General features: G+C 38.0%; 1 protein-coding gene across 1 annotated transcript in view; it reads right to left on the bottom strand.

Moving 5' to 3' along the window:
* Positions 1-3091: 3091 nt before the first annotated feature.
* PAXIP1 (PAX interacting protein 1) overlaps positions 3092-24425 on the bottom strand; it is a 34360-nt gene continuing 13026 nt past the window's right edge. Inside the window, exons 6-21 of the mRNA XM_027727845.2 lie at positions 21489-22133; positions 18105-18819; positions 17220-17314; positions 16173-16268; positions 15708-15845; positions 14251-14372; positions 13536-13720; positions 13360-13403; positions 10804-10871; positions 10312-10414; positions 8000-8168; positions 6439-6539; positions 5064-5198; positions 4905-4980; positions 4317-4377; positions 3092-3881 (exon numbers count right to left, since the gene is read on the bottom strand). Coding sequence (XP_027583646.1) covers positions 3866-3881; positions 4317-4377; positions 4905-4980; positions 5064-5198; positions 6439-6539; positions 8000-8168; positions 10312-10414; positions 10804-10871; positions 13360-13403; positions 13536-13720; positions 14251-14372; positions 15708-15845; positions 16173-16268; positions 17220-17314; positions 18105-18819; positions 21489-22133 — 2769 coding nt within the window. The 3' untranslated portion in view covers positions 3092-3865. The remainder of the gene's footprint in view (positions 3882-4316; positions 4378-4904; positions 4981-5063; positions 5199-6438; positions 6540-7999; positions 8169-10311; positions 10415-10803; positions 10872-13359; positions 13404-13535; positions 13721-14250; positions 14373-15707; positions 15846-16172; positions 16269-17219; positions 17315-18104; positions 18820-21488; positions 22134-24425) is intronic.

The raw sequence follows: 24425 nt of genomic DNA on the forward strand, positions 1-24425 counted from the left end.
ACACCTCAAGTTAAATGAAACTGAGTGAGGATCAGTCCTATAAAGCCACAGAGAGGAGGGAGGGAAACTTCTGTTTCATCTCTTTGATGTAGCTGCTTAATTTAGAAGTCTATAGTTGACATAATAATAAAATTTGGACTCCTGAGCTTAAAATAAATTATTTTGTTTTTCTTTTTGGTGTAGCCTGCTACAAGGAAACACTCTAGGCAGACCCATTAAAAGCTGTGTCTTGTCTGGGGTGCTCCCTGCTACTGATGCTTCCTCTCTGACAGACATAGCCTGATCTCCTGACAAAACACTGCTTTAGGATCAGAGGAATGTACTCTATTGGTAAAGGTGGGAGTATTTTCCCAAGCATCAGTCACTCTTCACACTTGTCTGCAGGTTAAAATTCCCTTAGCAGAGCTCTGAGCGTCTCCTGAGAGCTCAGTCCTCTGGGGAAAGCTCCTGTATCCCACTGAGGAAGCTCCTCAAGCGCGCCTTTCCCTCGGGAGGAGCTTATTGTTTTTCAAAGAGACACCGGATCGCTTTTTTAAGGAAATGGCAGCACATTCCTAACCCACTCCATGCTTAGCAGCTGGTACAGGGATCCTACTCTCTCTTCCAAAAAGCTTGGATGGGTAGCAAGTTCAGGATGATGACATCATTCGCATCAGAATGTTGTCATTCTGTTCCAGCTGTACTTCTGCAGCTCTGTTCTACAATTCTACTTGATGACTCATGGCAAAGAAAGCTGCAGAGTGACAAGTGGAAACCATACCTCCCTGACTTCCAGCAGATCCCTAACTGATGGAAAGGCTTTGCTGTTACAGACATGTTCTGTATTTACCTTTAAATACCTGCTTTATCAGGGCAGATTTTCTACAAAGAACACAAGTCTGTGTTAAGGACCTTATGTTTCTGCAAGCAACAAACCAACATTTTTCCTGAGTAGAGAGGACAGGATCAAATAAGACACTCCAGTATTACAATCTTCCACTAGAGGAAAAGCATGTTCCTAACAGCTTCCTAGTACCAGAATACTTCATCAAACCCTTTCTCCATCCCTAATCACACACACAGTAACATCTGTGCAAGGCAGTTGGCTCTGGACAGCTCCTGTGGTTCTTGAAAGACTATTTCTTGGCAGGTTCTGTTTTTCACTCTAATTGAAAGGTTAATAAAATCAGTCATATTTGTATGTTGGCTAAATAAAACACACTGTCTCCACTGATGATGAAACAGATGCATTACCACTCATGTCTCCCACGGGGTTCATTTGTTCCATGATCACATTTGGTTTCCTTCAAGCTTCTCTGTGCAGTACCTGACAGCATTTTGGATGGTTTTCATAAGGAAACTTACCTTTCAGATACTACTGCATTCACATGTCTCACTCTAGTAGTATTTGGCAAACTCAACATTTCTTTCACTGTGGAAAACGTGGAAGAAGCTAATCCTAAAAAAAAGGTTGAAACTCTCGGTGAAGGTAAATGCACTACGGAGTCAAGCAGTTTATGCTGCTGAGGCTGAAACTGCCAATGCATCCAAACTTGGCTTCTCTCTGCCTCTCCCTCAGGCCGAGTCTCATCTTGCACCAATCTGTTTTTCCAGGTCTCGTTGGCTTCTACAACCAGTCCTCGAGTTTGATTTCATGGACAGCTGAACTCCTGACACGTCTGTGTCTCTTTGAAAGGACCATTTACACTTGACAGGGTGACACATGGCTGGTAAGGCAGGCAGGAAGACATGCTGAATGCACAACAGGTAGAAAGTAACATATTCAAGTTAAGTTTTGTGTAGCACAACATCTCCAAACATTCAAAAGCTGCAACAGCTGATACTTGTTTGAAAGGAAAAGGCACCCCAAAATCTTTCTGCAACCTGGTAATTGGTACAATAAAGAAAATCTCAAGCCATACAAAGATTAACAGAGATTCAGATAATTTCAATATTATACTCTGAAGTGGAAAAAAAAAAAAAAGCTGTACTTATTTCTCCATTAAAAAACAGTATTTAGGCAATGCATCACTGAAGTTCTTTAGGGTGGGATTCATCTTACTTATTTTCTGTGTTCTGAAAGATGTAAGTAACTAAACTAGTCTGCTGAACTGTTACGAGATGTGGTCTCTGCAGGGTTCTTTAAGTTAGGTTTTAGAGATGTTCTCTCCCTCCACTGACAGTAAAGGGAAACCAGACTTACCAGGTCTGCATATCCCAGCAATTTAAGTAATTTGCACAAAAACTCATCAACCAGCAATTAAATCCCACTGCAGTCGCTCCTTCTTTTTTTACTATTTTTAAAAGTTAAAGCATAAAATCATATCATGGACTTCCAACCTCAGGTCTCGTTACAGACTTTCCCTTAATCTGTCTTGTAATAAAGAGGAAACTGAGGAAATGAAGAGGAAATGGAGAGCTGAATGTCACACTAAGAAAAAGCACAAAACACTCACATAACAAGCAAGTAAAGGGCGTTTGTGAAAAAGTACCATTTTCTCCCACACGTTTTTAACCTTCAGTTCACCCAAAACCGTCTTGAGCCAAAGCACAACATTCTCATTTGTCACGTTTTGTCACCTGACAAAATGTCTCACTGGTAGAGATTTTACCATTCTTGTGATCCTCACACAACCCCTTACTGCTTACAACAGAAAAGCCAAATACAGGAGTAGCTCAGGATATGGAAATAGCTGAGGAACCAGCGCCAGCAATAACAGGCAACAGGCACAGTACTGACCTCTGTGGGACTTCATTATCTTGACAGTTACCACACTATGTTCTTACAGCAGGAACTTGTCACTCACTTAAGCTCTTTCTTGAACTGAGGCATTGGGAGAAAGGCAGGAGAATCAGTGGTCCAGCACCAGCTGGATTTACACTTTAAGCCATGGCACAAAAGAGAGATTTGAAATGAGCAATTTCCATGATGAGGGAGTGCAGATACTCAGTTGTCCGTACGGCATCAGAGCTGAATGCCTTGCTGATCAGAGAATAAATGCTTTCAGGATCACTTTTTTATCTACTGCAGTCTAAACTGATAAAAATGGTCAAGTCAGATTATTAGAACTGTTGTGCGTTTTAGAAAATACAACTGAATATAGATTCAGGAGACTGATTTTTTTAATATTTATTTAGTAAAACTCACTATACAAACAAAAAGTTATCACAACAGTGTAATAGGCAGGGTTGTAGTCTCTCCTTCCTTCAAGCTGCTTCTTTGCCTCAGTAAAAACACATATATACATTTACAACTATTTCCCTTTAAAGCACTGGGATTCATATATTAAAACATATCTGGTAAAATAAGCTTAAAATAATTTCACATTCCTTGGAAAAAGATTTGAGTAATTTACTCTTACCAGAGTGCCATTGCTGCACAGTATTCAAAAAAATGAACAACCACTAAAATATAGAGTAAAACATTTAAAAGTACATTTATTTCAAATGTGGGCAAAATATCAATATAAAAGAAAATAGAGTATAAGAAATAAAAATAAAGTACAAAACATTTTCATCTTCGACATCCATAATTTAATAGATAGCAAGCCCTTTCATTTTTACATCCAAATTACACTTTTGGCTGAAGTACCATAATTTATTTTAAAATGCTTAAAAACGGGCTAATCATGATACCTAAAATGGGCTCTTTTAAAATGGTAGTATAATACAAAACATAGTAAATTATGTTTCAGCATAATAAAATTACACATCCTAAAAAAGATGCAGTTTATTTTTGCTTTCCTGCTTTAAACCACTCATCATCCCTAGGAAAAAACAGCTGGAAAACAGCATCCACAGGAAGTTCTAGTTGCTTTGTACAATGGCTGAACAGCTAGATATAAGGCTCCAAGGATTCCGAAGCAGTAAGGCATTTTACTATCCATCAAGTAAATTTATATGTATGCTTGTTAAGAAAGAACAACTGTAAGAAATGACTGCAAAATACAACTTTTATAATGACACAGAGGCCTTACTGGTCCCCCCACTGCAATTATCAAACAGGGTCTATAATTTTCTTCAGTAAAAAATTATTTTCCTCATCTGAAGTAACTCCTGACAAGTATTTTCCTTAGTGACAAGTTTTTTTTCCTGTTGCCCAATATTTCACCCCTATTCCTTTATGACAACCCTGCCTCCCACCTCCCCTGAAGTATTTCCTATCAAAAAGTAATTCCATTTTGAATTTAAACTAGGGGTTTGGGTGTTAAACTACTCTCCTATCAAGTAAACACTATATATCCTAAAAAATTATAATTAATTTGTTCCTCATTTAAAAAACTTTTAGTAAACCACTCTTCCCTAAGCAGCAGAAAGTCTTCACACAAAAAGGATATGATTCATAATCCAGTGTTTGAGTAAGTACTCCAGTCAGGACAAACTCAGCATTGTGGACATCTGGAAATATCAAAAACAGAAGTTTACACCCTACACAGACATTCTGCCTCCTTCTGCAGGTGTGTCAGGAGGGGCCACTATTGTCATTAGTATTAGCAGCATATTATCTTATCTTGTTTCAATTATTAAACTGTTCTATCTTAACCCATCATGTTTACTCTTTTTTTTTCCAATTCTCTTTCCCTCTAGTGTTGGGAGAGAGGGAGCCAGGGTATGTTACTTAGTTGCCTTCTGGGCTTAAAGCACCGAACAGGTAATTTTGCCTCACACAGGACTGAAGCCCCAGGTTCAATCCTACTCTTCCAGAGATTCACAGTGACCTGCCTATACAATAACTCCATTAAAAATACCTAACAAACAGCTGGGCTCGGATTTCTCCCTGGTTTGCAGGATAGTCCACATATTCCTCTATTATTATCTGAAAGCTTCAAGAATCTCCATACTCATATAATAATAATTGTAAAAAAGGAAAAAAAAACCAAAATAACAGCTATGCTATTGGAATTACAACGAAAGCTTACACATACCTATGCCCCTTGCAAAATATTCTCGACATAAATGTAGGTCATTTTCACAGGAAATCAAGATTATCTCCGGCAAACTCTAAACAAAAGAAACTAATGGTAAGGTCAGAGTAACATGGGAAGGTATTGCCAGTAAATTTTAGAAAGCAACACTCAACACACCTTATTCTGCTTATGCTCCATGAGTTTCCGAAAAGAAGGCTGTTTAGATAATACTTTTCCTCCTGCGCACTCCACAATAGCTTTCATGGTGGAGAGACTGGGACAAATTCCAGGCGTAATGTAAAAATATTTTCCCTAAAAAGAGGAAAAGAAGAACAAGAAAAAACATTATTTTGTTAACTGATTTGTGCAACACATGAAGTTTTATTGTCATGTGACTCCTCTCTTACACAACCACGGGGCAGGCTTTGTAAGCTGGGGTTGGCTATGAGGCTTATGGACACAGATTCATCAGCTGGTGAGTTGTCCTTAATTGCCTCTGATGTTTTCCCCCCGAGAGGCAAACACACAATTTTGATAAATTTGAAAAGTATAGGTGTTCCCATTTCAATAACTGTAAAATTAACAACCAGGAAACCTTCAAATGACCACTATGGTTCCAAAAAAAAAAACCCCAAACCAAAAGTAACTGCACGTGGTAAGACACTTAACAACAATGCTCCTTTGTTCTTCAAGCACAGGGACATCTCAAGTGTTACAAAAGAACTTTTACCTTTCAACTAACAGCCAATTTATTACTTCCTGACAAAAATTATCCTACTATGCTCAGACTGCTACAGGTGATCAGATCATAAAGTAGATTATTTCTGCTTACCAGCTAGGAATAAAAAAAATAGAAAAAACCTTACTATTTACACTGCAAAACTGAGCAAAACATAGCATTCAAACTTAATAAAAGATGGAGATTCTTACTCGTTACAGGTTGAAAAAAATACCCTTTTTAGGTGGTTTGCCTCAATAAACAGTCTGAAATTCAGTTTGGCTGAAGAATCTCTAGCAGCTCAGATCTCCAGATCCCTCTCTGCACTGCAACATAATTTTAACCAGGGGCATGAAAACATCTTGCACCATCCCAGCAAGCAGCCTGGTGGAAAGTGGTGTCTCCAAGAAGAATCAGACCAGAACTCCCTGAGACTGAAGTGCAAACTCACTCTCAGACTCCCATTTTCATGGGCAAGTGCTCTGACTACCAGGCTGGTGTAAAAAAGAAAAGAGAAAAGAAAGAAGGTTCCTTCCATAGGTGGCTTTTCACAAGTAATAGAGCAACGTTATAAATTTTGTAAGGGAACAAATACTGTTAATAAGTTGAGCACGTTTTGTTCACGCCACCAGGATCCAGTCACTCCACTTATATCCACCCCAATGATGCTCAGGCAGGAAATAGGCATAAAGTCAAAAGTAAAATTTACAACAAATGCTTCCTGTTATACACCAGTCTGTTTTACTGCCTTCAGATATAAAACCTGTGGTCCCAATGCTGAAACAACCAGGCTGAAAAACTCCAAGTATTTAAATGTCACGTTAAACTGCATACCTTGAACAGTGGAGCTACTTGTGCTCTCTTTAGAGACTCCTCTAAACTAAAGCAGAAAAGCACCTCAGCTTCAGCATCTCTGAGCACAAAGTTCTGCTCATCTGAAAAAGAAAGACTGAGGATGTAACACACAAAGCACAAACATTCATGTGACCCGTGGGGGTCAGGGTGGCTCTGAATGGAAAACATACTATAATTTTAACATGATTACAATACCCCCTCTTATTGTGCACTTTACAACGATGACCCCCAGTTACCTGCAGAACTAAACTGTTTTACACTTGCATACCTAACAACAACCACTGTCCTATCAAGTCCCTTTTTCTAACTTTGGAGGAACTTGCAGCTTTTATTTGTTGAGTCTTTGCAAACAAAAGAGCAGAATAAATAAGTTCAAATTATTGTGACAACCTATGAGAGCCCAGAAATCTTCCTACTTCTTTCACTTGTCCTGTTATTCAGCCAATTTTTCCATTTTTTATTAGGGATAGCATTTCAGTCTTTATCTTTCCACAAAAATCTATGTCAAACACATTTCTAAATCCAACTCAACCCAAAATCCCTAAGCTCAAAGAATAAAGAAAAAATGTATTTTTATATGGAGAACAAATTGGTCTTTCCAAAGGCAATTCTGATGACCTACAAGAGATGGTGTTAATACTCTTCCAAAAGACAAAGGAAACTAGCAGGACAAGTTTTGTAAACAATTGCTACATTTTCCATCATTGTAGCAGGTACAAAACTGGAGGCAGCCCATGAGCTACAAATCAACTCAAATTCAATAGACAAGTGAAGTACTTCAAGTACTAGATCAAAACAGTCATCCTAAATTCCCTGACTTTCTTCATCTTCTAAAATAGCTTTCAAATGAATTGATTTCTCAGTTCACTGATGCTGAGGTAAGCAAATTCCCTTCTTGAGATTTATAAAAATGTTTGCTGGTTTTATTAGCTAATTATCTATAGATTTAAGTCTTTATGATGGTTAGGCAGTGATGTTATATATTTTCTTCTTACAAACAAATTATATACAAAGCACAAAGCAGTCATAAACCAAATAATCAGCTTTTAAGAAACCTAAATAATGCAACTACAGGTAAAAATCTACAAACTGACTACAAAAGAAAGAAATACAAGGTTTAGCAACATCCAATATTTAATCATCCTAAAGAAAACCTTTTAAGTATGTTTTCTTTCATTTAAGGTAAAGAAACTGTATCAAATCAAATGAAAACTAAATGAAACAAAATGTTCTGTTGAAAGACAACTTGTTTAAAAAAAAAAAAAAATCAAGCCACAGCTTTACCCAGCCATACTAATATAACCTTATAACTCAAGTGGAATACAAACTAGCTGCTGATATAATTATTTAAAAACGTTGCACAACATTCTTCAAGAGGTGTGAACAATGAAAGACCTGCTGTAGAATTAAAATCTCTGCTTTTAAAAACTGAACTCTTTAGAAAACCAGTAAGAAACACTGAAGTCGAAACAGCGAAGTATATTTAAATACGTCAATGAACCGTAAGTTTACTATAAGAATTGATACTAATTTAACTTACCAACAAATTTCTGGCATTTGAAACACTCTTCTAACCACTCTGGAGTTACTATGTGCTTGACTACAGAAATTGCTGTCAAGAACTTGACAGTTCGGGTCACTTTACTGGCAATTAGATGGGTACATTTCTGGGCAGAGTCTGCTACTTCACCTCCAAGGATATACAGTTTCTGAAAGTTGTACCAAACACAAATTAAAAGGGAAGAGTTGTTAAATAACTTGAGGAAAAACGTAAATAAAAAATCATAACATCACCATCAAATAAAACCAAGCTCCTAATGAAACAGTAAATATAGATTTCTGTGTTACAGTCATTGCTTTACTAAAGTTGATTAATTCTGACAGAATTTACAGCCACTGAAAATCCAGATATTTCCAGACATAAATATCACCTGGCAAGACTGAAAGCTATTTCCTACTTCTGCAGTTTTTTGATTTTGGGTTTTGCTTTTTTTAAGCAAGGAAAAAACTGTAAGTTACAAATGAAAATCTTTTTTAAGTGAAACATAGTATTGAATTGAAGTAAACAGAGTATTTAATAAGTTTGCTCTTTTCTGTGGAAGGTATAATAAATGCTGTAGCTACAGCAAACTTCATTTTGTTAGTCTTTTCTTTGAAAAGCATCTCATGCAAAACACATATTCTTTAAATACACTAGTTCCCCAATGTATTTTTGACAATACTGAGCAACTATTCCTTTTTCCTTGGTTTAAACTACCAAACCGAACCTAATACATCATAGTTGCTATCTTGTCAGTTAAGACAGTCATTATCTGAAGGGATTAAAAATAAAGCAAATCAGCTGGTGAGGCACATCAGATTACCACGGGTGTTAAGAGACAGAATGCTTCCCTTTTAACAATTTTAAATATGAAAAAATATTTGGACAGCTTTAGTAACTATGCACCATGGATTTCTGATTTTCTACGGCAAATATTTTGCACAAATAAATAGAAACCCCACCAACATCTCAAAGTATAAATATTTAACATACTAGGGTGATTCTGTTATATCAGTCACTGGGAGTCCCCCAGGCAAGAAAGCCCTGAGAAGGAAGCCCTGAGAGGTCTCTGGCAGCCCTGTGTACTCTACTGCACTGATAATGATGAACACACAGGACAGACAGGGACAGTGCTTTAAGCTCTTCTTTACCGTGCTTGCTTTGATGGTTTGCATAAAGATGACACACAAAAGTATTATTCAATGGCTCAACCTCTCCACTATTTATTTCCTTCAGGGCATGTATGAACACTCCCCTATAAAAGGCAAAGGCTGCTATTTCTATGTTCACCTCAAACACTTATATCTATGAGTGCAGATCTTGCAAGATTTCCATTCTGACATGCAAGGAACCCTTTGGGCACACGGGTAAAAATACTGCCCTGCCCCTCCATCTCAAGAAGATGAGAGGTATCCAACCCCAAACCCTGCAAAATCTTGATGGCATCAGCACTGCCAGGTTTAGATTCAACTTCACAAGCCTTGAGGCTGAAGTTAATTTCTGATATTTGTGAGCCACAACAGATGCTACCAAAACAGATTCTGTATATAATTAACCTGGTACCAACATGACCGAAAGTGAGGAGCTGACACTGGAACTTCACGGGATACACTGAAAAATATTTTCTAACCCAAAATATTTAATATCAAGCTTCAAATGCAAACACTGCAAGGGGAAAAAAAGCTCCCAAGTCCAACTACTTTAGAAAAAGAAAAGTTTAAGTGTTATAAAGAAAGTATTAGATATTTTTGAGCACACCAAAGTGGTGCATATTTCTAAGAAATGTAGTGGACTCAAACTAGGCCTCACTTCTCATTATCTGAATGTGGTATATTATTTAGAGTTAAGTTTTGGGACAGCTTTATTAGGGAACCTCAGTAGGAACTTCTCTCACACCTGCCATAAGCTTTGTTATCAGCTTTCTTTGAAGCATTTGGCACTACAGATAGCAACTCCACTAGAATAAACTTGGGTCTTATCCAGCACAATCATCACATCACTACTTTTCTAATCTAATTTTGGTAATGAAGTTTGATGATTTAAAAACAAATGTATAAAGGGCTTTCTTGCTTTTTAAAGCAATCATACAGAAAGTAAAAGCAAGTAGCACATTAGTATGAAGTAGTTAACTAAAGCAGAACAAATAAAACTCATTTCACATAAACTCATTTCACAAACTTTAACCTAGGCCCAATCAGTACGGGTTTTATCCACTAGATGTATGCTAATCAAGTCTTAGCAAAAATTCAACATCAACAAAAAAGTTATCAAATGTTTCAACGTAGTTCACAAGAGATAAGCCTGAAAGTTACCTTAATGTACTGTTGCACTTGCATAGGTTCAAATCCTGTGAAGAGCACCATTGGTGTCAGCTCGGGGGTGAGTTTTTTAGTAGGTGGTGGCAGGTCTTCAATCCTGCAAAATACAGGAAATACAGTACAATGTGATGTTTGGGCCCAAAGCTGTGTAATTACAATTTTGAAATCAAACAAGCACACTCTTGCAATTTTTACCAACGGAATGACCCAGATGACTGAGAATTAGGCAGGATTTTTTCTGAAATAAAAATCACCATGCTGAGAACAGGGCAAATTCTCCTGTTTCTGTTCTCTCCCACTTCTCTTACTACTTCACGCTCTAGTTATTGTTTTATTCCTGCCAGTTGAGTGGCTGGCAACATACAAAAAACACTGATAAGTTATTTCAATGAGTAGCCTACAGGCTGGAAGCAGCTGATGACCAGCTGAAACTTCCAAGGAAAAGTCAATTAAGGACTATGGGCATTGACTGCTCTCTATTCTTACCTTGCTCTTTTGGAAGACGGCTGAAGACTGGATTCATTTTGCTTTGGTTTCAAAGGCAACCTCACCCCCTGAAATCAGACCATGTGCATGTTTATATCTGAACTGAGCAGGGAAACCAACTTCTACTGTGAAAGAGGAAAGCTGTACGACCATATTTTAGACTATATTAAAGACAATTAAACAAATGAAAATGACATGAACACATGGTGCACCTGCTGCTTACACAACCTGCCCCAGAGCAAAGCTGGGTGTTGACCAAAGCTTCTCCACAAACCTACCTAACCATGTAAGTGTACACCACATAAAATATTGTGGGACTTTTTTTCTTTTAAATAACACAGACAAACGTAAATGGAAAACCCAATGAATTAAATGAGAAGGAGACTGAAAAGCCTGTCCATTGTTAAATACACAAAGACTACAATGTTCTTCCTGGTGCTAAATATCACGGAGTGGTAATATTCAAAAAAAACCCTGTTTTAAACTCATGTTCCCTAACTACATAAACAGAAGCTGGATAGACACTCCCACCTCCCCAATACCAGATCAGCCTCTAGAGCATGTGCCCAGGGTAAAGATGTGCAGCTTTTAGGCTTTCCTTGGCCTGGGAAACTTGAAACCACAGCTCCCAGGTGAGGAGTGTGTGACATCTATTCCTTTTTAACCTTCAAATCGACACCTGATACTTAATTAGGAATGCTAAGGGTACAGGACCACAAAAGACAGGTACCATTGTTCCAGCCTTACTGTGAGGATGTTCCTCTGGGAGGAACAGGCCACAGGGGTTTGTTCCCTGCTCTCAGGGACAGGCATTTTTATGCCAGACAACTGCTAGTATGAGCAGCTGGAAAGAACAGTGCACGCATCCACTTTTTGATAGACATTTCAACCATGAAAATGCAAGAGGTAGGTGGCATCAACTCTGTCTGACAAGAGAGCTGTCCTCACAAGAGGACCCCAAATCCCAGGACAAATAGAAATGCCTACAGTGAAGGCAGTGAAGTACCTTGTCTGGCATTTCCACATGTCCAGCATTTTCTATTTCCAAACCATATTCTTCCTGTGCGGGCACCCTGAGGGCAGCTGGACAGGATTGTCGCCAGAAGGCCCTTTCAATCTAAGTTACAAAATTCCCACTTCACATGGACAAGAAGGGTCCTCATATAGTAAATGCAGAAGAGGAGGTACTAAATTAGGCATCTGACCCCTAAGGTCTCTCCATTGGCTACACAAGACAAGACATTGACCACTACATGGTCTGACTGACCCCCCCCCAAGGAAGGCATGTGTACAATTTTAAAATGAGCTCAACTGTAGTGTGGATGCAAAGGGTGGTGGTTAATAAACTCAAATCAGAGTTAGTTAAAAGCTATTTTAAATACTAATAGTGCATACTGAATCTCCTCAAGGATTTTTTTATCTTGAAACAGTAAAATGTATTCTTCTTCAGGAAAATATGAAGAACACAAATTTTTAAAAGCATTTAGTTTTTTAAAAATTAGTTTCCTATGGGGCCACAAAACAATTCCACAGGGGTCTGTAAGAAAAATGTTTTAAACTTATGGTCAGGAATACATTAGTGGCTGTTTATAAAGCTGAAAGGTATTAAAGCAACAAACAGTGTGTTGAATTTCCATTTAAAGCATTAGTACAAATTAAGTTATAAGAGTTACTAAGCACCTCTTTTCTGAAGAGTTTACAGAGTGACTGAGATACAAGTGATCCACAATACCAGAAGTGTGGTAAAATGTTTTTGTGCAATATAAAATGTTATCTGACAGCCACCTGCTGTACAAATGAACTGAAAGTTCACCAGCCTAAACTGGGCTCTATCTACATGAAGGCACACTGGAAAAAGTCATCAAGTATAAATCTGAAAAGGGAAAATTTACAATACAAAAGCTGAAGTAGTTTTCTACATATTCAGAACAAGCTGCAGTTTCCATCTCATCTCTTACACCCATCTCATGTTTTGCATGTTTCACAGATACCCTACGTGACAAAAATTAAATGTCTTGTATCTTTTTTAAGGTACAATTCTTCTTTGTTCATGTCCACTACTTCAGGACACTTTTTAATGCACGGTATAAGCTTAAATTCTAAAATAATGTAGTTCCACCGTTCATTTACATTATCCATTTTTTTAAAATTTCATCAGTATTTAACAAAATTCTTACTGATTTCAGGTCTTCTGTCTTAAAAACCTTTATGTGGTCTCATTTTCACAGTGTTAGGTACTGACTCAAAAAAATACTAAGCCCTTTCTAGAGGTCTGATGTAGCAACTGAAGAGTGAAGCACTAGCCCAAGATGTCTCAACGGCAACTTTGTTTTGTACACCCACTGCAATTTCTTAGTTCTGCAAAAGATTATTTCTCAGATTTCTCAAAATAAAATAGAGAGAACATTAGCAGAAAGTACCACCAGGAGCTTCAGTACAGGTCTGTGTAAGTCTCTGTGACATGTTGCTCACACCACATACATGTGTTCACACGTTAAAAACACTAGGAAGTGAATCTTATCAAAATAGCTCTATATATACAATAATTCCACATACCATTAAAAGTTCTGGTGACACTTTTAGTGGGACTCTCCAAGCATCTGTGGAATGGAGGAGAGAACAAAAATGAAACCATTGCCAAGTTATTTGTAACAGAGGACACACGCTCCTATTGATTGAACAGGCACTTATAAATGCTACAGAGCACGGGATTTTGTGACTGGGACTCTTACCCAGGAGGTTGAGCACTAGGTGCTGACTGGGAGAAAGCGGATCCTGGAGGTTGAACACCGTGTACCGGCTGTGCTGGATCTGCCGCAAGGCCTCGAAGTTTCCCAGCAGGATGTCACAGAGCCACTGCGCGTTCACACACGGGATCCTCCACTCCTTGGCTTTCTCGTACTTCAACCCGTTGGGCCTTATTGTTCAGAGGTGAAGAGAAAGGATTGTATTGCAAGGAAAGAAGTGAAACAGCAATTTCTAATAATAAACCTAAAATGCCGGTATTTCTGTTATCTGCTCTAACTGTGACAGAGTAGGTAGTCTGAAAAATACTTTCGTTCTGTGTGCCAGAGCAAGTCAATTAGAGGAGAATTTCTGCCCTAAATGGAATCAAGTTAGACCTGGATTTACATTTTCCCTCCTCTAACATTTTAAAAAACCCCATATTTTACTTATAGTTGATGCAAGAGTCGGCATCCCTTATGGAATACTATAAAATAGCAAAATCAGAAATTACTTTTGCCTGTCTTCAGAAGGCCAAATTTATCAGATAACGTGCTGTAATTTAGTTCAATGAACAACATTACTAAGCTTATTGCTATCAAATTGCAGAACTGATTAGAATTAACACTCTTACAATGAGCTGTAGCCATCACCTCACATCCAGAAAAGCACTGCCTGGCACCAGGCTGCTGAGAAGGTGAGCACTGCTGATAGAGCACTTACTCTTTGCAGATGAGAACTGTATTGCTGCGACACAGGTAGCCCGTGTACTTGGCACCTGCTAGGTAGGCCATCAGCTTGAGGTCATCTCTGTCACTGTCAACAAATCCCGTCACACAGATTATCTGCAGACAGAAAGAGACAGTTATAAATACCTGAACGTGGTCAGTACTTACAGAACACTCCCGTGGAAAAGACTTTTCCATTACTAACATTTTTACATTACAGTGAAATACAGAGTATCATAAGTGTGGCATATAAGCATATACTGTATACAAACAGTACAATTTAAAAGTGATTTGTTTACACTTAAAAATTTCAGGTTTCTAGCACCAGTACTGACTCAGGAAGAATAATTTCCATTCTTCTGGTCATCTTTTTCTCATTTACAGAGACTGTAGTTTTATTAGGAAAGAGCTCAGAGCTAATTTGCTTCTCACATGTCTCATCTCTTCCTTCTGCTGCTGTTTATATTCAGGCAGAGAAATGCTTACCCTTACTTGCTCTACTATACTTTTTAAAATCTCCTGAAAGCTGTGCTTTATTCTACCATGAAGCCAAATAAACTGTGCCAGCTGATCACAGGTGGTGAACTATAATTCCACATCTTCCATTATTTTTAATCTTGCCAGGTTTTCATTTTCGCCATTCTCTCCTTTTCTTTAGGAAAAGGCGACAGTAATTTTGTTTAAATTATGTTTATTACATTACATATTACATTTACTGCTAACCACTGTGTTCACATGCATGTTGTTATATTCTGATTTTCCCAAATCTGTACTTCTTTTTATGTCTTTCTGAACAGGCCATCATCCTGTATGTCTGCATCAGTATGAAGAAATCCAGTGCCAAGACATATTTTGTACACCTTGTTTTATACAGGACAGTGCATTTTAAGATGCATCTGAATGAACTAAAGTTTTTCAACCCCACAAAATTCCACTTCCCCAGTCTCCTCATTGCACAGGCTACTGGAAGTGTGGCTTCCTATTCTCTGATTACCAGCACGGGCTTCCTTTTTTGATATTTGCTAAGCATTGACTCAGAAAAATAAAAAACTCTCAAAAAAAGGCTCTCAAAATATTGGGTTATAGTAGAGGCAGCACATACTGCTCTAGATGTGCTGTTAGTAAAAAAGCTATGCAGCTTGGATTCCTGCCATCTTGCTATGTGTCACTCATGCAATCTTTGCCCCTCGGTGCCTGAGAGAGTAACTCACAAAGGCAGGTGTTTCCCCTCACCACTCTGAGCACAATGAGACTTGCAAAGCACTCAAACCACCTGGCAGCACAAACCACATTAACACAGTACCCAGACACTAACAGAAGCTTTTCTTCCAAGGCAAAAGAAATGTGTATTTTGCTTTGAGTGAGCACTTTCTAGCTCTGTTTTAATACTGCTCATGTAACAAAGCAGGCAATGAAGGAAGCATTCTTTAGAAGTGAGCTTTTCCTTCTTACATGTTGAGAGCATGGCTTTCCTCCCGGTGGAAATGCCACTGGGAAATGAAGGGCTCGATGAGGTGGGACCATCTTTTTCTTCTTCAAGATTGCGTTCAGCCAATGTGCTGTAATACATCTCTTCCTTTCCCTTAAAGCCTGTGAACACACAAACAGCTTTTAAAACCCCAAACACACATTCATTTTACTTTACACTTTTTTTATAACTCAAAGCTTTGATTTTCATTGTTTGTTTTTCTCTACTTTTTCAGGATCCTCCTTCTCAGAGAGTCTTTTCTAGTGGAATAAGTCTGCTACATGCACTACGAAAGTTTGCACACCAAAACCCACAAATCATAAAAAAGCACATAAAGAAAAACTTTTAACTTTGTACTTGCAATCTAAGCATGAAGCACACAGAGAATTTTATTACTTTCCAGCAATAAAATGAAAGCATGCTCCAATACAGGCTACCAGTTTGCTTACCTGAGCATACATGTTACTGACTTGGCTTTCACAGAGAAGGTGAGTACATCTGCTTGTCAGAGTAGGGTCCACTGTCCCACCATGTGCTTGGATGATCTGGCAAGAGAGCAAACCCAGAACTTCTAATGTATAACAATTTTTAAATTACCTTATGAAACAAAAAGTCTGAAATCAAAGTCTACTCTTTAGGACACTGCCACCATTAGCACCATTTCACTGAAGAGTTACCCCCCAAAACCAGGTTTGTTATCTAGCTTAAGAACATTCTTGGAAACAAAAAACAAAATTAAATATGCAGCTTTTCTCTGAACAAAAAGTCTATTTTTTAGAATAAATGGAGAAAAAAAAGCAAAATAAAGATATATAAACAAAAAAAATTCTCACTTTTTTATTCTTTTGCAGTATAACTATTAAACAATTTTTCATGAACTATTCAATTCTATCTTAGCAATAAACACAAGTGCTGTTAGAAATGTCAACAGCTTACTTGATTATGCAAAATTGTAGGGAAAATTCAACTATAAAATCCATCAGAAGTTTCTGAAGAACATCAAAGTCCTCTTATTTAGGAAAGGATACAATCAGATTTTTCTGAAAAATAGAAGTTGGCAAAAAAATAGAAACACTCTATTCTTCCATCGTATTCACTCAGGTGGATACCTCACAGGCTAAGAAATGCCAAAGTTATATGCAAAAAAGAGTCTTTTTATACAATGAAGTTAAAGACAGATAGTGATGCTATATTACATTTGCTGTATTACAGCTGATTAAAAGCATAAATAACTGGGAAATAATTAAGGCTGAAACTTATTTAACTCATGTTCTGACTGAAGACTTAATTTAACCAGGCTGCACACCTAAAGCATTTTTATTACTTTTTCTGGTCAGCAGCAGTTGAAAAATGGATTTTAGGTTGTAATAAAAGAATTACACCAAAGGGTGCCTAAAGAAAAGTGAACAGTGCTGACACACTTCCAGTGATTTCTTTCCAAATTTAGGCACTATGACATTATGTTATAGTTTTTTAAAAATACAGCAGAATCTTACCCGTTTCCAGGTCGCTAACAGCTGTTTGTCAGACATCTGTTCTGGGTAATCAGCAATTGCAAAGACACAGCCCAGTAGGAAATACTCTTCTGGAACTGGAATAGTTTGGCACATAAAAGAACAAACAATTAAATACTTACAAGTCTGAGGAGTTAATCTCAGAACATATTCGCTACACTAAGCTTTTCCTATTACCAGGTTATAAACTTCATTCAATTTTAAAGTGCACTTCCTTGAAAAAAGTAGGATACAACATTTCAAAGCTGAAAGCCTTAAAGGCACAGTTCAGTCCGGGGATTGATTTTGTTCTGGGTGGTTTTTTTCCTGGATGAAGGGAGGCTAAAGGGGCAGAAGGAAGGGTCACTAAAAGGAAAACATAAGACAACTTCCTCTTTTGCAAAGATTAGCTATGAATAGCCAAAACAATAAAAAATATTTCAGTTCTACTAGCATGGACAGAACTCAAAGCAATGTGTGACAACTTTCTGATACTGAATCTTCATTATTTACTAGTATTTGCAAAATTTTACCTGTCTTTCCAGTTCTTATTCTGCTGGAAAGCTCCCCCCCTTCCCCTCTTCCAAATGAATATAAAACCATAAACCAATTACAGTGTGCATAGACTAACACTGTACTGATAGTGTAATTTATGTACTTGTGTATATATTTGAAAAGAGAACGTTCTCAGCACTCTCATGCTTTTCAGATTGCCGGATCATCCTTAGTTATTATTTAAGTATTAAAAATTAGTAAAACCAATTCTGAGCCATGAATGGCATTTCTTACAATCCCATCCTGCAAACACAGCACTGCTTTTTCGACATTCTAGCCCACATCATGTCATTCACCACTTTTTTCCAGGATCAGAAGGCAATAATTACTAACTCTCCACTGCTGGATCGTGCCCAAAAAGCGGTTGCTGCTGCAGTTGTTGCTGTTGCTGCTGGTGGTGTTGTGGCTGCTGGGCTGGAAGCTGATGCTGTAGTGCCTGAGGTGTCTGAGTCAAGTGCTGTGCAGCCTGGTTCTGCATCTGCTGTTGCTGATGCTGTTGGTGCAGTCGCTGTAAGTGCTGCTGCTGCAGTTGCTGCTGCTGATGTTGCAGCTGTTGCTGTTGCAGCTGCTGCTGCTGCAGGTTCTGCTGCTGCAGCTGTTGCAGCTGTTGCTGCTGCTGCTGCAGCTGTTGCAGCTGCTGCTGCAGCACATGCTGCTGCTGGAACTGGAGCTGCTGCGGAGGGCGGTGCAGCTGCTGCTGCGCGTGGAGCGGCTGCTGCGGGAACTGGAGCTGCTGCTGGGAGAACTGGTGCTGCTGATGGACTTGCTGCTGCTGGGGAAACTGGTGAGGCTGCTGCTGCTGGAAAGACTGCTGGGGGATCTGGGGTTGCTGCTGCTGCTGCTGCTGCTGGAGCTGCATGAGTTGTTGAGGTTGAAGGTGTAAAAGAGGATGGTGCTGTTGCTGCTGTGCTTGATGTGACTGCTGCAATAAATGTGTCTCTGGTGTTAGTTTCACTTGACTAAACAGCACCACATTTGGATGTCCCTGTTGGCTATGATTTACTTGTTGGTCTAAACTTTTTGTAGGTGCTGAAAGTGATTGTAATATCTAGAAAAACAAAGATTAGTTTTGTGACCTTTTGGTTGTCATTCAGTTTTAAAACTATTTAAAGAACTACTGGGAAAATACAATTCCTAAAAGAAATGAACCCTATGCTTAAATACCTTGCGAATTAAACACAAATCTTTAACTGCTAATAGCAAAATTAAAAGATAGGACTTACACAAAGAAAAGCATTGAGCTGCAAGTGGCTCCTAATAAAAGGCAATGCACATTTTAGCAAAATTTAAGATTCAAACCCATCCCTGTATTATTGACGATTTCTTCAACAGCATTGTGACTCTTAACACTATATGAATAATTACACTAATCAACTGTAATATTAATTTTAAAAACCTGCTAGTCTATTAAGATTTTAGGTCCACAGTCTTATTTTCACTTGAAAATTGCTAATGATGCTGTTTTGAACTAATTCAGGAATATATGGCTTTTTAACCAGAATTCAAAAAAAACAACAAAAAAACATTGGTCTGCTGAGCACTAATGGTTTCTTGGGAAAAAAAAAGAACCTAACCTATCCATACTTAAGAATAATAGGTTTTAGGTTCATATAGAGTGCTGAAGTAATCTGGAATTTAATTTAATTTTTAGATGTACAACTCACTGTTAAGAGAGAAATCATTTCACACTAAGCAGACAAATTACCAAGTGAATTCTTAAAGAATCAGAAAAGGGAAAATTAGGCCAAGTTCTAATAGATTAGGATGAGTGCTACATATTTATTAAAATATTTTAATATAAACTACCTATTAGAAACGAGAAGGAGCTACAGGAAATTCTAGACTTGCCATTCATAAAGCCTTTTAAATATGAAATCAGCTTTGGTGAATCCTATTTCAACATACACAGTGTCACCTTCAGCAACGTGAGTGTGTGAGAGAGGTATCAAAGCCCATCACTAAAGCACAAAGCAAATTAACTGGATCCTCTCAACGAGATGTCCATCAACTCTCCACCAGAGATGGCTCAAGTGTTTTTACACACAAAATATCTCAGGTGTAATCCAGAGTAATTCTGATGTGGTTGGTACAGCACACATGTACAACCATGATTATGAATGCATTGCCCATCGTTCATGTCCTGACAGCACCACAGTGTAAACATTCATTAACTAAAAATAACACACGAAATAAAAGAATGTTTCTGCGGCACAGTATGAGGAGCTGTTCTCCACTAAGAGTCCCAGAAGTCAAAATTACAGAAGCTTCAGGACACTTATTTCAAAATAAAGGGATAAAACTTTAAAAAGTATCCTAGGGCTATATTCAGAAAGTATTTGTATCTGCAAAACACCTTATTTTTAGAGATCTTGCATTCTGCAGAAATCTGAGGTTCAAATAAACCCCTAACTTTCCAAGACCGTGCACCGAGCCTTGCACTCATGCAGGACACAGAGGACAAAGGAAATTATAGGGCAAAAAGGTAGAACTGGTAATTCCTCCCTCTAGGAAGGAGATTCACAACTATAAGATGCAAAGCCTTTCTCCAGGTGCTGGAGCTGGCACGGTGACCTCCACAGCAGCCTGATACAGCACTTGCTACAAAGCCCTTGCACACCGGTCCAACTGCTATTCCAACAGACTTTGGGAGAACAGAGTGTAGCCAAACCCCCACCAACTGCCCTGGAGCTCTGTAAATATCACTGACAGAGAAACACTTGCACAAAGTGTGTTTGATAGCACAGTGACCGGGCTGTAGGTCTGATGCTCAACGCTGGTGCTTTTGCTCAGCCTCTACCCAGAAGTCTCAGCCCTTAAGCAATTTCAGGCACCGAGAAGAGGGAACTAAGATTTAAAATGAAGCCTGTACTTCCACTCCATATTCAGAAATCATATAGACAGCAAAGGACCAACATTTCTGAGGGACTCCACACTCTGTGTTTCAGTACTGGCTGGAAGCCACTGTACTACTCAGGCACCTTTCAAAGTTTTACCATCAGATGAACACGCAAAGAAAGGCACCAATTCAATTACTTAAACGTCTAACATTTACCAGCACTTATTTTTCTCATGCTCCCTTCCCATACACATCTAAGGATCTCAATGCTGCAAGTGCAGCATGCTCACTTGCTTTTTTATTTTCTTCTAGAAATAAAGTCAATACAAGAGCTGCAGTTATTTCAATACACAAGTGGCATAAGAAGGTGTAAATCCGGACTTCTACATCATAATCCTGGCTATACTATATAACAACTTAATGATGCCCAGCAGAACAACAGTCTAGAACTGAACCTACTCTGGGAACAATCAATTTCACAGTTTTATGTGTTTATAGCACAAATAATTCCTTGCACTGACTGAAAAGCTTGAAGGGTATGAAACCAGGTTTCCCGAACTAGCAAAATAATTCTAAATTAATGCTTTTTTCTTGTTGCTCTTATCAAGAAATCATTACTGAAACTCTAAACCATGGTGTAGTTAAACACAGCTTTACTCTTCCAAACATTTTCTCCAGCTGCATTCTTACTTCTATGAACCTGCTAGGAATGAAGTTACTTATTACGGGGAGGTTACGAATTTGGCCAGAACTCCAATACTCTGGACTCTAAGTTTTAACTGTGGACGCTTTAAGAACAAGAAAAGGAAACTGAAGTTCTTGGATACGATAGCTCCTAAGAGAAAGTCCAACAGCTTATAAATGAAAAATCCAACACTTACATGTGCTACATTTGATGGTCTATTAATCTGCTGAATATCAGCACTATTAGTAATGTTCCTTAACGTCCGCACGGCTGGACTCCACGTGGCCATCATTTCCTGTCGCTCAGAACTTTGGGCACCTTGTACCGAAGCCATGAGGTTGCCCCTCATATCTGGAGGCAAAATGTTACCTGGCACTGGTGGGACATTGGCACACAAATTAATTAACCCAGAGTCTTTCCCTTGAGGCAACCTACGCTTTGCTGCAGATGCCTGTGGGACTTCAGCTGGTGTCCAATTCAAGTTCCTCTCTTGCTTTTCTGGAGAGGAATCTGAAGAATCATCAAACATCAGTTCCCCTTTTGCCTTGTCAGCAGTAGTAGACTTTGGTGAGAAAACTTGATCACCCAAAGGTGATCCTTCTCGAGAAGATGCTGGGCTTGATAATTTTTCATCAGTACTAGCTTCATTTTGTGAGTCTTGTTCTTCATTTTCTGCTTCTTCCTCCTCTTCTTCCTCCTCCTCTTCTTCCTCTTCGTAAATAATCAAACGAGGATGATAAGGAGTCTCTTCTTTTTTACCCTTATCAGTTATAGAATCCAGTACCCAGTCTGGGGTCACAATTTTAATGCTGTCCCGTTTATAAGCACATTCATATTTTTCCTGAGGGGGAAAAAAAAAAAGAAAAAAAAAGATTTTATTTAAAGACAAAAAATCCCAAATAACTTTTTTGAGTGCAGAGCTAGAGCATGGAGAGGGAGATCACAGGAGGCTGTCCAAAACCAGAGAATAATCTCTCCCAGATCGAACAGGACACTACACTACTGTGCAGAACCACAAATTCCAAGAGATTAAAACAAAATTCTCCACATTTACAGTATAAAGGACTCAGAAGGCACAATTGCAGAAGGTGATGTCTTCACTTGTACAACTCTTTTCTAACCCAGTCGCCAAAAGATTTGAAAATAATGAAATTTGGTTCTGAAAAAAATGAAATTTGGTTCTGAAAAATCCTTCAGAATTCCTGCAGCAGTCCATACATCAGCAGTCAATACTAAAATGCAGGTGATTTTAGGTGGACATTATGGTGAGTTTAAATACAGTTTATACTTACATTTTGTCCACTAAAATAAAAGGTAAAAAAAACAAAAACAAAACCAAAATGCATCTAGGAAGAAAGTCAGAATTTAATAATAAAGTAGAGACAAATATTTACAAGGTGGTCACTGAAAAAAAATGCATTTCAACAGAAATACAAATCAGAAACCAGTCAGGTATTTCCCATACACCTTCTCAGAAGTGGCAAACTGTAATGTTGCCCTCAACTACAAAGTTACATTCTGTCCAATATTACCTAAATCCATTTCAGTGCAAGGTTACAATGTTGACAAAGTAGAAAATTTTATCCCTCCCTCCTTCCTTCTCATTTCATCATTTGAAGATATATACAAATCTTACAGAATCAGTGTTGTATTTATTCGAACACCTTTTTGACAGAAACCCCTCAATATATCAAAACAGCAAGGGAAAAAAAAGGAAAACTTTCTTTAAAAAATTTGAAACTAATTTCAGGATCTAATATTTAGAAGTCGTTGAATTGGGATTTTCTTTGTATGTCAAACAATATAAGTTAAAAACAAGCACATTCAGAGGAAATTAATTTAATTTAATGATTCTCTAGAGTTATTTCCTACAATGAAACTGTCATTCATACCCAATAAAGAGATTAGAGATGAAATCAAGTTTACTTGCTGACATGCGTTATTATTCATTCTTGGTGGTGAGAATTATTAACAATCTTGTTTTATCATCTTGTGTCTAGTCAAAGCAATCATTCAAGTTTTCCTAGTGACAAAACTGTTCTCGTTACAAACTGCTGCAGATTCCCCTGTAGTAGTGTGTCACAGCAGCAGGACTGGAAGGACTTTAATCATCCCATAGAATTGTTCCTATTCAATGATTATGTGAATTAAAATATTTTTATCCTATAGAAAGGAAATGCTAATTCATAATTAGCTAATAGAGACAACTAGGTTGGTGTTGAATATACCCCTCTAAACAGTCCACAGGAGAAAGATCATGTGTTTAAAAAAAAAAATCAAAACAACCCACACACACATCCACCACAAAAACCCCAACTCTACAAAGGTTCTCACATTTTAAAGAAGAAGCAACAATTTCCCATGTCCACACTTTCTCTTCTCCCACTGCCAGCCTATGTTTTATTCTAATACATTTCTCTATGTATGCACACATAAATTTACTGTCATTCTACTAGCCACATGTTTTTATCTTATCTTAGATAGTTTACATTAATTCCAAAATATTAAAAGGGTCATTGGTGGGACAATAATATACTCAATTTGTATAGAACAACATGAGGAACTTGACAAAGTTTCACAAGATTTAGGTAAGGAGGTACAGAACCTGATCTTAGAGTTACTCATATTCAAATAACTAAACTGTGTCATTCATACTCCTTCCACTGATTTGAAATTTAAAAAAAAGAGGATGGAAATGTGCTCATGTTCTTAAAGGACAAAAAGTAAAACACAAAACCAAAAGCTTGCTCCGGGTACCAGATGAACTAAAAGCACCCATGCAATCATTTTTAAGTGAGCTTCAATTTATTTAAAATATTTTCAGTCTCTGAACTAACACACTAAATCAATTACAAGTATATTTGTTCCTCAGGAAGAGGAATACCTGAACAGTTCATGATGTTTCAGTGAACTATTTACAACCAAAGCATTACTGCCACTGTAGTACAGGAGGCTATTCTGCAGTGCTCAATGCTGCCTTTAGCCAGTTACTTGATCTTCCTGATTCAGTTTCTCCACCTGCATAAGGACAGCAGCATTTGATTTCCTACATGGGAATAAGAAATCAAATGACAGTATTTAAACTAGAGGAAGCTGTGGACCCCCCAAAGGGTAGAGAGGCCTTACAGAGATA

This window comes from Pipra filicauda, unplaced genomic scaffold, assembly GCF_003945595.2.
Source record: "Pipra filicauda isolate LSUMZ 115617 unplaced genomic scaffold, ASM394559v2 scaffold1_size10287979_pilon, whole genome shotgun sequence".
Classification (NCBI taxonomy): domain Eukaryota; kingdom Metazoa; phylum Chordata; class Aves; order Passeriformes; family Pipridae; genus Pipra; species Pipra filicauda.